Source organism: Schistocerca piceifrons, chromosome 4 (assembly GCF_021461385.2).
Source record: "Schistocerca piceifrons isolate TAMUIC-IGC-003096 chromosome 4, iqSchPice1.1, whole genome shotgun sequence".
In the NCBI taxonomy this organism is placed as follows: Eukaryota; Metazoa; Arthropoda; class Insecta; order Orthoptera; family Acrididae; genus Schistocerca; species Schistocerca piceifrons.
This window is the reverse complement of record NC_060141.1, coordinates 375508459-375521319: the sequence shown is the minus strand read 5'-3', so window position 1 is coordinate 375521319 and position 12861 is coordinate 375508459. Positions and strand designations below refer to the sequence as shown.

Below are 12861 nucleotides of genomic sequence, written 5' to 3'. Positions count from 1 at the left end.
TCTGGAAGGTCAGTTCTTTTCTGGCTTTATATTGGTGATCATAATGAAGGTGCTTCCAGTGATAAGTGTCAATAAGTCAGCTGCACATGAGGCATCTGACGTTCATCAGTATTTATCGGAGGTTCTGGTAAGGACCCAACAAAATGGGTTTAGGATTTGACGGAATCACGAAATGCAACAGGTGAGATGACATGATGTGCTTGACAAATCTATATTTTTACTTGGATGGCACAGACCAGCAATGCTGGGATGAATTCCAGGCCAAACTAAAGAAAATTTGTGGTATCATTCAACAGCAAGTCCACTTAACAGAAGAACAGTTGAAGAACAGCACCTGTCGTGGTGAAATAACACAGGCTTACATACAGAGTGTCTGGCTCTTTGCAACATAGTGAATTCGAATATTACAGAAGCCAACAGAATCTCACATTTCTTGAGAGAAGTCACAGAAGACCTGTACCAAGCTGTTTTACTAAAGGATGTCACAACAATAGAAAAATTCATCAAGTGGTGCCACTGTATCAAGGAAACGACACAGAAAAAAGTGTGAAAGAAGAGCTATAGTTGACTTCTGAATGTTGTCACTTTGGCAGCTGTGGGAGACCACCATGATGTTGCCTCTCTGACACCAAGTTGTAAGAGAAGAGATTTTATAGTAGCATTTTATAGTAGACAGAACTGTCACACCTAGTACACAAGAAATGGTGTGAATTTTGACCTAGTGTGTCTGTAGGCAATAGAGAATACTGAAGAAGAGGTGTATCACTCTTTGGCACCAATCTTTCACCAACAGTTGAACATGTCGTGAAGAATGGATTCCACCAATTTGGACCTACACCACCATTGAAATGACAACCAAACATCCGACCAGTGCAGGTACAACCAATTCCTCTGCCAAATGTAACACCTCGCAGAACAACAGACATCTGGAGGATGGAGGACAATATGTCTTGTCTGTTTTCAGTGTTGATGCCCTGAGTACATTGTGCACTACTACAGAGCAAGAAGAAGAGCATTCAATGACTATTATGCCACAAGATTTCAACTGTTACAGCAGTCCTACTCATGCCAATCAACTGTAGATGATTAAAGTAGATATGTGGGAAGAAGCTCATCACCATACACTGGATGAGGTTGCTAGCCAACGTGATGAAAGTGTTCCCTATCATCGTATAGAGGTACCATCTACTCATCTAGCCACTGAATTCAGGAAAACTAGGAGAGGTGACCATCTATGGAGGTGAGGCCATCACAGATGACAGTTACCAAGATGACAGGAGATCTCATTGATGTCATCGACAGCTACCCTGAAAATCACAAATTGGCTCGGGGTCTACTTTACTGTTATGTTGAATACTTATCATTGTCAGCTAAATTAGACTGTTGCGTTTTACGAAAGTATTTTGCTGAAGATTGCACATGGGATATAATTCCATCCAACAAAAACGTGTACTGTGAGAATAACTATCAATGACACAACACAGAACTTTTGTGTAACAAAATGTAGTCTTGATTTTATTCTCGGATCAGACTTCTTGCAGGCATTACAAGCAGCCGTAAACAGTGGATGATTGCTCCGAACAGTTGTTTGCTGTTGAAGGCCTTGTTATCCCATTATCATCATTGAGATCAAACAGGGAAGCTTTTGTTGACTGAAATAGCTACTCAGGCTCACAAAAGAAATCTGTGTGTCAGCGACAATCATAAACAATGTACATGGTCAAGGAGAACTTTGAATCACTAATTGTTACAAGTGGGCACTATTCATTGCAAAAGGTGTATGTGCATAGGGAAAGCCAAACCAGCCCAGGGAGGGCAGCTTAGTATCATTAGTGAAGAATCATGCTCCACTACCAATACTGACAACACAGAGGAGGAAGCTACGATCAAACTGCCAATAGGATGTGGCCTGACCGAGTAACATTGTCGACGAGTGACAGCTATCTGCGTCAGTTCTCGGATACTTTTGGAGGTAAAAAACCATATCAAAAAAGCATATCAACTCTGGGGATCATCCACCAATTAGCCAGTGCTCATATAGAGTGTTGCGAACTGAATGAGGTAATCCATGAGGAAGCGAAGAAGATCCTGCAAGATGACATCATTCAATGTGTCTCAACCAAACCAGGGGCTGAAGGCTTATGGATCCCAGGAAAGCCCCTTCCAAGCAATCCATGAAAAGGTTGCCACAGGAAGGTGCCATCCTGGTTCCCCATGGCCATACCCCTGATCTGTTTGGATGTCTGCCCCTCGAAGATGAAGTAGTTGTTGGTAAGTACCTTGGAAGGGGCTTTCCTGGGATCCATAAGTCTTTGGCCCATAGTTTGGTTTAGATACATGGATGTCATCTTTACCATTTGGACTCATGGTGAGGCTGACCTGCTAAAATTCCTGGAATTTTTGAATACCTTCTCCCAATTAAATTTCACATGTTCCTATTCTGAATCCCATGACACTTTCCTTGATGTTGATCTCGTCCACATTGAAGGCCAGCTGCACACTTCTGTCCACATTAAACCTACCAGCAAACAACAGTACTTACATTTTGACAGTTGCCATTCTTTCCATGTCAAATGTTCCCTCCCATATAGATTGGCATCTGAGGCAAATGTATTTGTTCGAATGCAGATTGTCTCTGTACATTGACAACATTATTCTGCAATGGAATTGTAACAGTTTTTCCCAGAACCTGGCATAGCTACAACATCTTTTAAGCACATAAGCTGCCTTCTGCATTGCCCTTCAGGAGGCCCGATTTCCAGCTACACAGACCCCACCCCTTCGTGGATACTGTGGGTATTATAAGAATCATGCTGCCTGTGACAGGGTGTTTGGCGGAGTTTGCAGTAGTCACTGTATAGAGATCTTGTGCCTTCTCATACCCTTTTAGAGGCTGTGGCTGTTTGGATAAGGGTATTTCAGGATATTGCCATCTGTGGTATTTACCTCCCTCCCAATGGTGAAGTGTCTCACAACATACTGTTTGCATTGGTTTCTAAGCTCCCCCAACCTTTTCTAATCTTAGGTGATTTCAATGCCCATAATCCTTTATTGGTTGGAACCCCTCTTTGAATACTGGTACCCCCACACACTTCAGGGTGGCGCATGGAACCTTCTCGGCCATAGACCTTTCCATTTGCACCTGTTGTCTTCTCCCATCCATCCACTGGAGGGTCCATGATGACCTGTGTCATAGTGACCAATTCCTGATCTTCCTGCCCCTCCCCTCCCTCACTATCACTCCTCTGGACGCCTGCCCATATGGGCTCACAATAGTGCTGACTACGATGCTTTCGCTTCTGCTGTTGACCTTTTCTCTCTGCCGCATGGAGATATCAATGTGGTTGTCCAGCATACAACTACAGCCATTTTTGCAGCAGCTGATTTAGCGATGCCAGGTTCATCGGGCTCATCCTGACAAAAGACACTACATTGGTGGTCCTCAGAAATTGCAGAGGCCATTTGAGAGCATAAGTGGGCACTCCAACACCATAAGCAGCACCCGTCAGTGGAGCATCTCATTGCCTTTTAAGTGCCTTTACCAGCTAATAAAAAGGCGGAAGCAAGGATGATGGGAATGGTGCGTTTCAACCATCGGACCTCTCCTTCACAGGTTTGTGCTATGGCAGGACATCTCTATGGATACCAGATGCCTGTAGGTGTACCTGGTATTACCTTGAATGACATTGTCTACACTGACCTAGACACTGTCGCCGAACATTTTGCTCTGCACTATGCTCAAACGTCGATGTCTGAGAATTTCAACCTGCCTTTTGTATCCTAAAACAGTGGTTGGAACGAAAACAATTATAATTTTCTGCCTGCCACCTGGAGCCATATAATGCTCTGTTCAGTGAATTGGAATTCGTTAGTGTCCTCACCCACTGCCATGATACAACCCCAGAGCTGGACAACATCCACAACCAGATAATCAGGCACCTACTGGATGACTGTCAGTGTCATATCAGTCCCATCTGTAACTGCATCTGGAGCGAGTATGAGTTCCCATCACAGTAGCGGGAAAGCATCATTGTTCCAGTACTGAAACCCAGTAAGCATCCTCTAGAGATGGACAGTTATCACCCAGTAAGGCTCACCAATGTTGCCTGTAAGTTGCTTGAACACATGGTGAACCAATGGCTGTATAGGCCTCTAGAGTCTCAGGTCTTCCGGCTCCTTCCCAGAGTGGTTTTCGCCAAGGCCATTCCACTACTGATAATCTGGCTTACCTGGAGTTAGCCATCCAAACAGCTTTTGCCTGATGCCAACACCTTTGACATGCAAAAAGCTTATGACACCATATGCAGACACAACATCCTTACTCCCGATTTTCATCCAGAACTTCCTGTTGCATTGTACGTTCTGGGCTCGAGTAGATGTTTCCCACAGTGAACCCTCCCATATTCAAGAAACTGTGGGATCCTGTATGGCTCTGTACTGAGTGTCCCTCTCTTTGTAGTAGCCATCAGTTGTCTAGCAGCAGCTGTGGGGTACTCAGTATCGTTATCACCCTCCTTGTTTGCTGACAACTTTTGCCTCTACTATTCCTTCTCTGGATATCGCTGATTATTGACTGTGAGGTGACATACAAAAGGCTAAGGCATGGGCCCTCAACCATGGCTTTTGATTTTCCACCGCCAGGACTCGGCGTCATGTGCTTCCGTCAATGTTGTGCTCTTCACGCACAACGAGAACTTTACCTCGATGACCAGTTACTCAATGTGGAGACTGGTCTACGATTCTTGCTTGACAAGGATTCCCCATCTTCACCAGCATAAGCGAAAGTGCTGGCTGCACCTTAATACACTTTGCTGCCTGAGTAACGCCAACTGGGGTGCAGATCACACTACCCTCCTGCAGCTTTACAAAACCCTGATACAATCCCGCCTTGATTATGGGAGTCTGGCATATGATTTGGCATCACCTTCAGCACTGCAGATACTGGATCTGATACAACACTGTACGGTTTGACTTGCGACAGGAGCCCTTCAAACTAGTCCTCTGAACAGCTTACTAGTGGAGGCTGGGGTCCCTCCAGTGTGGATCAGGTGCCAAGAACAGCTTGTCAATTACGCTACCCTTAGCATCCGAACTACCGTCTCCTCTATCCAAACACGGTAATCGATCCCCTGCAGTGGCGGCCCTGGTCAAAGATCACAATCACAATCTGCGTCTGGTCTATCATCTTGGAACTTCAGTTGTTACCTTTTCCACCTCTCCTCTGTACCCATTCCCGCACACCTCCCAGGTACATGTATCAGCCACAGCTTTGTCTTGGCCTATCACGAGGTCCGAAAGACTTGGTTCATCCCGAGGCCCTCCGCTGCCAATTTTCGCCCATCCTTGGCACATCCCAGGTTTCAGAAGTTGTCTATACTGATGGATTGATGGTTACTGGTTGTGTAGGCTATGCTTATACTCATGTGGGACACACTCAACTGCTCTCCGTGCTAATTGGCTGTAATGTTTTCACTGCAAAGTTGGTAACCGTCTCTCATGCTCTTGAGCATATCTTTTCATGCACTGCTGGATCCTTTCTCATCTGCATCAACTCCTTGAGCAGTTGGCAACCTCTTGGCCAGTGCTATCCTCGCCATCCCGTGGTAATTGCTATCAAGCAGCCCCTGTATGCCCCTTGAACAGTGAGAATGCTCAGTGTCATTTGTCTGGACCTCAGGCCATGTCAGGATCCTGGGGAATGGACTCGCTGATATCCTGGTTAAACTGGCTACTAGTAAACCAACTCTTGAGATCAATATTCTGGAAACAGACCTCAGAATGGTAGATCGGTGTTACACTGTCAAGTTTTAGGTGCCTGGAATATGGAGTCACTCACTCTGACTTCGCCAAACAAACTATAGGTGATACAGGAGACTTCGAATCTGTGGAGGTCCTCCATACAGACCTCTCACAATGACTCTTATCATCCTTTTGGCTCCACATCACCCTTACTAGGCTGACGCATGGTCATCTCGTCCATAGCGAGGACCCACCCCATTGTCATTGTGGCGCCCATTTAATGGTGGGCCACATTTTGCTGGACTGTCCCAACTTAGCTGCCCTGCTGTGGACTCTTAATATCCATGACTCACTACCCATGGTGTTAGGAGACAATGCCTCAGTGGCTGACTTAGTCTTATGTTTTATTCATGAAGTGGGCTTTAAGGGTGGGCAACTTAAGCTTATCAGCCCACTGAGGGGTTGGCAGAACTCACTGTTGCCTCCTGTGCCCAGATCGGGCTGCAGTTGTCTGCACTTGGTGATACACCCCAGTCCCCACCCTACCTGCTGCTTTACTCTACTCTCTCGAACCCCCCCCCCCCCTCCCCCCCCCCGTCCCTCCCCCCCCCCCACTCCCCCTTTCACGTGTGGTCTGTTAGAGTTGTTCATCTTTTGTCTCTCTCTGCTTCTCTTGCCCTGTCCGTGTTGCTAATCTTTCCAAAGCAATCTCGGAATAGAGTACCTCTGGTAAGTGGCAGGGGCTGGGGGATGTATGGCCACTCATTGCATTCTGCTAGGAGGACATTCTGGCTGCTCCTTAGATGGGGCACCTTGCTTGACTTTCTTCCTCTGTCTCCCTTTCTTCTGTTTGACCCTTACCTCAGCGTTGCTGACACTGGTAGACTTTGGAGTTTTCTTTCCCTGGGTTTTGCATGGTTTGATCTACAGTCATATAGACCAGTTTGTCCGAGGACAAAGGCACTGATGACCTAGTAGTTTGGTCCCTTTAAACATCCAACTAACCAATCAGACAAGTTTTTGTATGTCCAGTCTTATTGACTGGAGGTCTTGGGGACCAAGGCCGTTGACTACTGCAAGAAAATGACATGCCTGCAACCATCCTTGTGATCTTATTTATTATGTAGCTACCAGTTTCGGCGCCTCAGTGCGCCATCTTCAGGCCCAGGTTGATGCTGAAGGGGTTATCACAATCCATATATAAGCTGCATCAGTGGCCAAAATAACTGGCTTTTGCAGACTGTAACTGTGATGTCAGCTCTCCAACCATCAACTGCCAACTCCATCAGCTGCCAACTCCATCAACTGCCAGTCCATACTCAGTAGCCACAGTAATATGCGAGAGGTAGTTGTAGAAATAAAAATCATGGGGCATTCTAGTGAATGGTGATGGAATTAATCCCAATACAGATAAAATAAGAGATTCACAGATTTTCTAACTCTGTGGCCCATTAATGATGAGAGAAGCTTTCTCAGAATTTGCTCATACTACAGGTGATATATAAAAGACTTCTGTATCAAGGCACTGGCCCATGCAAGAACGGTTCTGCGACTATGTAGGCTGCAGATTCCTCGACTTGCGCGATGGGGTGGTGGGGTTTCGGGTTCCTCTAAATAGGTCAGGTGTCCACTACACACAGGAGGCGGCTGCACGGGTAGCAGGGGCTGTGTGGCATGGAGTAGGTGGTTTTTTAGGTTAGACAGTCTCTGGAAAGATAAAAAAGGGCTCCAGTCTCAAAGGGTACAAGGCGAAGAAACGATGAGAATCGACCAAGCAGCAGTTGGTATTGTAGTTGTAAATTGTAATAGCTGTGTTGGAAAAGTACCAGAGCTTCAAGCACTGATAGAAAGCACTGAAGCTGAAATGGTTATAGGAACAGAAAGCTGGCTAAAGCCAGAGATAAATTCTGTCGAAATTTTTACAGATGCGCAAACTATGTTTAGAAAGGATAGATTAAATAAAGTAGGTAGTGGTGTGTTTGTGTCTGTTGGTAGTAGTTTATCTTGTAGTGAAATTGAAATAGATAGTTCACGCGAATTACTGTGGGTAGAGGTTATACCTAACAGCCATACCAAAATAATAATAGGCTCCTTCTACCGACCCCCGACTCAGATGATATAATAGCTGAATGGTTCAAAGAAAACTTGAATCTCATTACAAATAGGTATCCCACTCATACAGTTATAATTGGTGGAGACTTCAATCTACCCTCGATTTGTTGACGAAAATACATGTTTAAAGCCGATGGTAGACAGAAAACATCTTCCGAAATTGTACTAAATGCTTTCTCTGAGAATTACTTTGAACAGTTAGTTCATGAGCCCACATGAATTGCAAATGGTTGCGAAAACACACTTGACCTCTTAGCCATAAATAATCCTGATCTAATAGACGGCGTCATGATGGATACAGGGATTAGTGAACACGAGGTCATTGTAGCCAGGCTCAAAACCATATCAACCACACCCATTAAAAATAAAGGCAAAATAGATCTATTTAAAACAGCAGATAAAAATTCGCTTGATGCCTCCCTAAGAGAGAGTCTCCATTCCTTCCAAGATAATTATGTACATATAGACCAGATATGGCTCAAATTCAAACATACAGTATTGACAGCAATAGATAGATTCATACCGCATAAGTTAATAAGAGACGGGACTGATCCACCATGGTACACAAAACAAGTCAGAACACTGTTGCAGAAGCAACGAAAATGCACGCCAAATTCACAAGAACGCAAAATCCCCAAGACTGGCTAAGTTTCACGGAAGCTCAAAATTTAGTGCGGACGTCAAAGCGAGATGCTTTTAATAGTTTCCACAATGAAACATTGTCTCAAAATATGGTAGAAACCCCAGAAAGATTCTGGTCATATGTAAAGTACACCAGTGACAAAAAACAGTCAATACCGTCACTGCGTGATTGCGATGGAAATGTTACCGATGATGGTGCCACTAAAGCGGAGTTACTAAATACAGTTTTCTGTAATTCCTTCACGAAAGAAGATGAAGTAAATATTTCAGAATTCGAAACCAGAACAGCTGTTAGCATGAGTGACATAAAATTAGATATCTTAGGTGTTGCAAAACAACTCAAATTACTTAAGAAAGGCAAGTCTTCCGGTCCAAATGGTATACCAATGAGGTTCCTTTCAGAGTATGCAGACTCAATAGTGCCTTTCTTAGCAATTACATGATTGGTGAAAGATCTGTTCCTAAAGACTGGGAAGTAGCACAAGTCACAACAATATTCAAGAATGGAAATAGGAGTGACCCATTGAATTACAGACCCATATCACTGACCTCAATTTGCAGTAGGATTTTGGATCATATACTGTACTTGAACATTATGAATCACCTTGAAGAAAATGACTTATTGATACATAACCAACACGGATTCAGTAAATACTGTTCTTCTGCAACACAGCTAACTCTTTATTCCCATGAAGTAAAGAGTGTTGTCAACAAGGGATCTCAGGATCGATTCCATATTCCTAGATTTCCACAAGGCTTTTGACACCGTTCCTCACAAGCGACTATTAATCAAATTGCATGCATGTGGAGTATCATCTCAGTTGTGTGACTGGATTCGTGATTTCCTCTGAGAGAGGTCACAGTTTGTAGTGATAGACTGTAAATCATCGAGTAGAAAAGAAGTGATATCTGGCGTTCCGCAAGGTAGTGTCATAAGCCCTCTGCTGTTCCTGATTTACATAAATGATCTAGGTGATAATCTGAGCAGCCCCCTTAGATTATTTGCAGATGACACTGTAAGTTACCATCTAGTAAAATCATCAGACAATCAATTCCAATTACAAAATGATCTAGAGAGAATTTCTGTATGGTGCGAAAAGTGGCAATTGGCACTAAACAAATAAAATTGCAAGGTCATCCACATGGGTACTAAAAGAAATCTGATAAATTTTGGGTATATCATAAATCGCACAAATCTAAGGGCTGTCAATTTGACTAAATAGCTAGGAATTACAATTACAAGACCACATAGATAATATTGTGGGGAAGGCGAAACCAAGACAGCGTTTTGTTCACAGAACACTTAGAAGATGCAACAAACCCACCAAAGAGACAGCCTACATTACCACTTGTCCGTCCTCTGCTAGAATATTGCTGCGCAGTGTGGGATCCTTACCAGGCAGGATTGACGGAGGACATTGAGAAAGTGCAAAGAAGGGCAGCTCGTTTTGTGTTATTGCGCAATAAGGGTAAGAGTGTCACTGATATGATACGCAAGTTGGGGTGGCCGTCACTGAAACAAAGGCGGTTTTCTTTGCGGCGAGATCTGTTTATGAAATTTCAATCACCAACTTTCTCTTGCGAATGCAAAAATATTTTGTTGACACCCACCTACGTAGGGAGAAATGATCATCGTAATAAAATAAGAGAAAGATTTAGGTGTTCCTTTTTCCCATGCACCATTCGGGAAGAGTGGAATGGTAGAGAAGTAGTATGAAAATGGTTGGATGAACCCTCTGCCAGGCACTTAAGTGTGAATTGCAGAGTAATCATGTAGATGTAGATGAACTATTGCATGGAGACACACATTTTTCCTGGAATGAAGTGCAAGGAAGATCTTTCCTCTTCCTTAATGAGGTGATCTCCAGTCCTAGCATTGTATAAGGTGAATACTGAGACATAATTCACACTGCTGCTAGCAGTTGTGGATAGGTGCAGTTCTTGTGCAAATTCAGGAAGGTGCTGAAAAGCTGATGGCTTCTGCTTCCAGAGTACTTTCAAAGCCCAAGATGAACTACTCTACAACTGAGAAAGAGTGCTTTACAGTTGTTTTGAAGTTCAACAAGTTCTGCCCTTATTTAATTGGCAAACCATCCACCATTGTGACAGACCACAAGTCTCTATGTTGGCTGACTAGTCTGTAGGAGCAGTTGGGCCATCTGGCAAAATGGGCACTGAGAATTCAGAATTATGATATCACAGTGACATACAAAAGTGGACGCAAGTACAAGGGTGTCATCTGCCTTTCAATCCAATATTGGTACACAGCAGCATCAATGAAATCTCAGTCATTTCTGGATGTTGCTGCTGAACAAAGGGAAGATCCATCGCTGCTGAAAACCATAGAAGCTTTGAAGGAGGAGGAACCAACTAAAGTAGAATTCCAATTAATAAACAAAGCATTGTATAAGAGGAACTGTGAGCCAGTAGTGTGGAAATTATTGCTTGTTATCAAAGCACATGTGCACAAAGCTCTAATTTTCACCCTTTGCCTTTATAGTTGTAGAATGGACTGTTTGCTGTAGACATTTCAGTGTCGTTTATTATCTTCCAGAGATAGTGTCTTTGAAAGAGCAGCAATTGTTTTTTGAGAATGGTCCAAATCACAAACATGAAACGTTTGTGACCGAGTTTGGATTATTTAAAGCATCTTCAAGCATATTTGATGAAAGATTATTGATTCTGCAACTGTGACAATGTTTAATTAAGAATAACAGTTTATTTGACAATAGCGCAGCTCTAGAGAACCCCATCTGAAGTGCTTTAAATAAACCGAAACTGGTAACACATGTTAAATATAGACTACAGGCTTTCTGTAGAGAATTATGCTTTGGACCATGGCCTAATGCCTAGAATACAACTATCAGCAATATTGCAAATGTTAAATAATTGTGAATAAGACTGTTTCCAAAAAAGGCCTTTCACTGTTTTCTTCCTCTCCAATTATTCAGGTAATTTGTATTGAGGAGAGTTTTACTAATGTAATGTTAAGCAAATTCTATTATTTTAAATATTAATTAATTTTACATTTTGACTATGTTTCAGTTTTGCAACCAGTAGAAAAAGATTCAATTGTCCCACAAGTATTAGAAAATGGTCCTCTCGTGGTTGCTGATTTCCACACAGGGCTAGCCTTGTACCTAAGATTAAATATACAAAATGAAGCAGAAGCATGGCAGAAAGCAATTCACAGAGCAGCAGTTAATAATGGCTTGCATCTCCATGAGCAGCAAGTGACTCGAGATGATGTTCCTGTTATTGTTGACAAATGCATTAATTTCGTATATGCTCATGGTAAGTAGTTAATGCTATTTGGTCTTCAATTTTTAAACTGGATGTTAACACCAACAAAAGTAAGATGTTAAAGTTATATGTTTTCATCTTATTAGCTTAATGTTGTATATTGGCAACCCTGTATACATTTATTTTTTGACTGTTTATAATTTATAAGTGACTGTGGTCTTTCTTTCATATCATGGTTAATGAAGTTCTGAATCTTCCAGTTTGTTTCTGTGTTTCACCTATTACATTCCATCATGAACTGCCCATTAATGCTTCTCTTCTCAGAACATATTGCAACAAGTTGAAACATAGGAAGTGGAAATGACTCCTTACTCTGTTATCCTTCGTAATATAAATACTATTTTTTTCCTTTGTCTTCTTTCTTTTACTACATAAACATTAAATATCAAAATTCTTTCTCTGGCTGTGATTTTTTTGAAGTCTTATTATTGGAAAAGTAATTTACATTTGACTTATGATAATTGTGTAAACTTTCTTGTAGAAACATTTTCTGTAAGGAAATAGGTAGTGTAGAAGTGTTATGTTTAAGAAAATATTCAAAATTTAAGACTAATGAGTAACTCTTGCACTTAAAAATCCAACCCCACTAATGATTATTTGAGGGTTGGCACACTGTATTTGAAAACTCTCGTTTGTCTCCGTATAAGGAACATCTTGTCTTCTTTTGTTTAGTTCAAGAAATATCTGAAATTGTGCTGTAGCTGTGATTCTTCTGTAACCACAAGTGTATACTTGTCATACGAAAGATTTAAAATATTTCAGACGTAAAATTTGACTGTCAAGAAATTTCTTTATTTGACTGTCAAGAAATTTCTTTGTGGGGAAGAAAACAGTGGGCCTGAAATCTGCTCCAGAATGTGGAACCTAATAATGAATGACATGTGCAGGCATTGGTTATAGAAGTCTACACAACATCCCATTGTGAAAATCCCCTCATTGCCACTTTGGAAATGCCTGCCACACAATGGTCTCGTCATCTAGCAAAGAGGAAGTAGTCCCTGGGTGCCATCTCAGGAGAATATAGGGGTGAGGGAAAATTTAATTGCCTAAAGAAGCAGCATGTGT

At 42.4% G+C, this 12861-nt stretch overlaps 1 protein-coding gene across 1 annotated transcript in view; it reads left to right on the top strand.

Moving 5' to 3' along the window:
* Positions 1–12861, top strand: part of LOC124795424 (arf-GAP with Rho-GAP domain, ANK repeat and PH domain-containing protein 2) — a 144621-nt gene that overhangs the window by 44667 nt on the left and 87093 nt on the right. The window contains exon 4 of the mRNA XM_047259452.1: positions 11539–11787. Within this exon, the coding sequence (XP_047115408.1) occupies positions 11539–11787 (249 nt within the window). The remainder of the gene's footprint in view (positions 1–11538; positions 11788–12861) is intronic.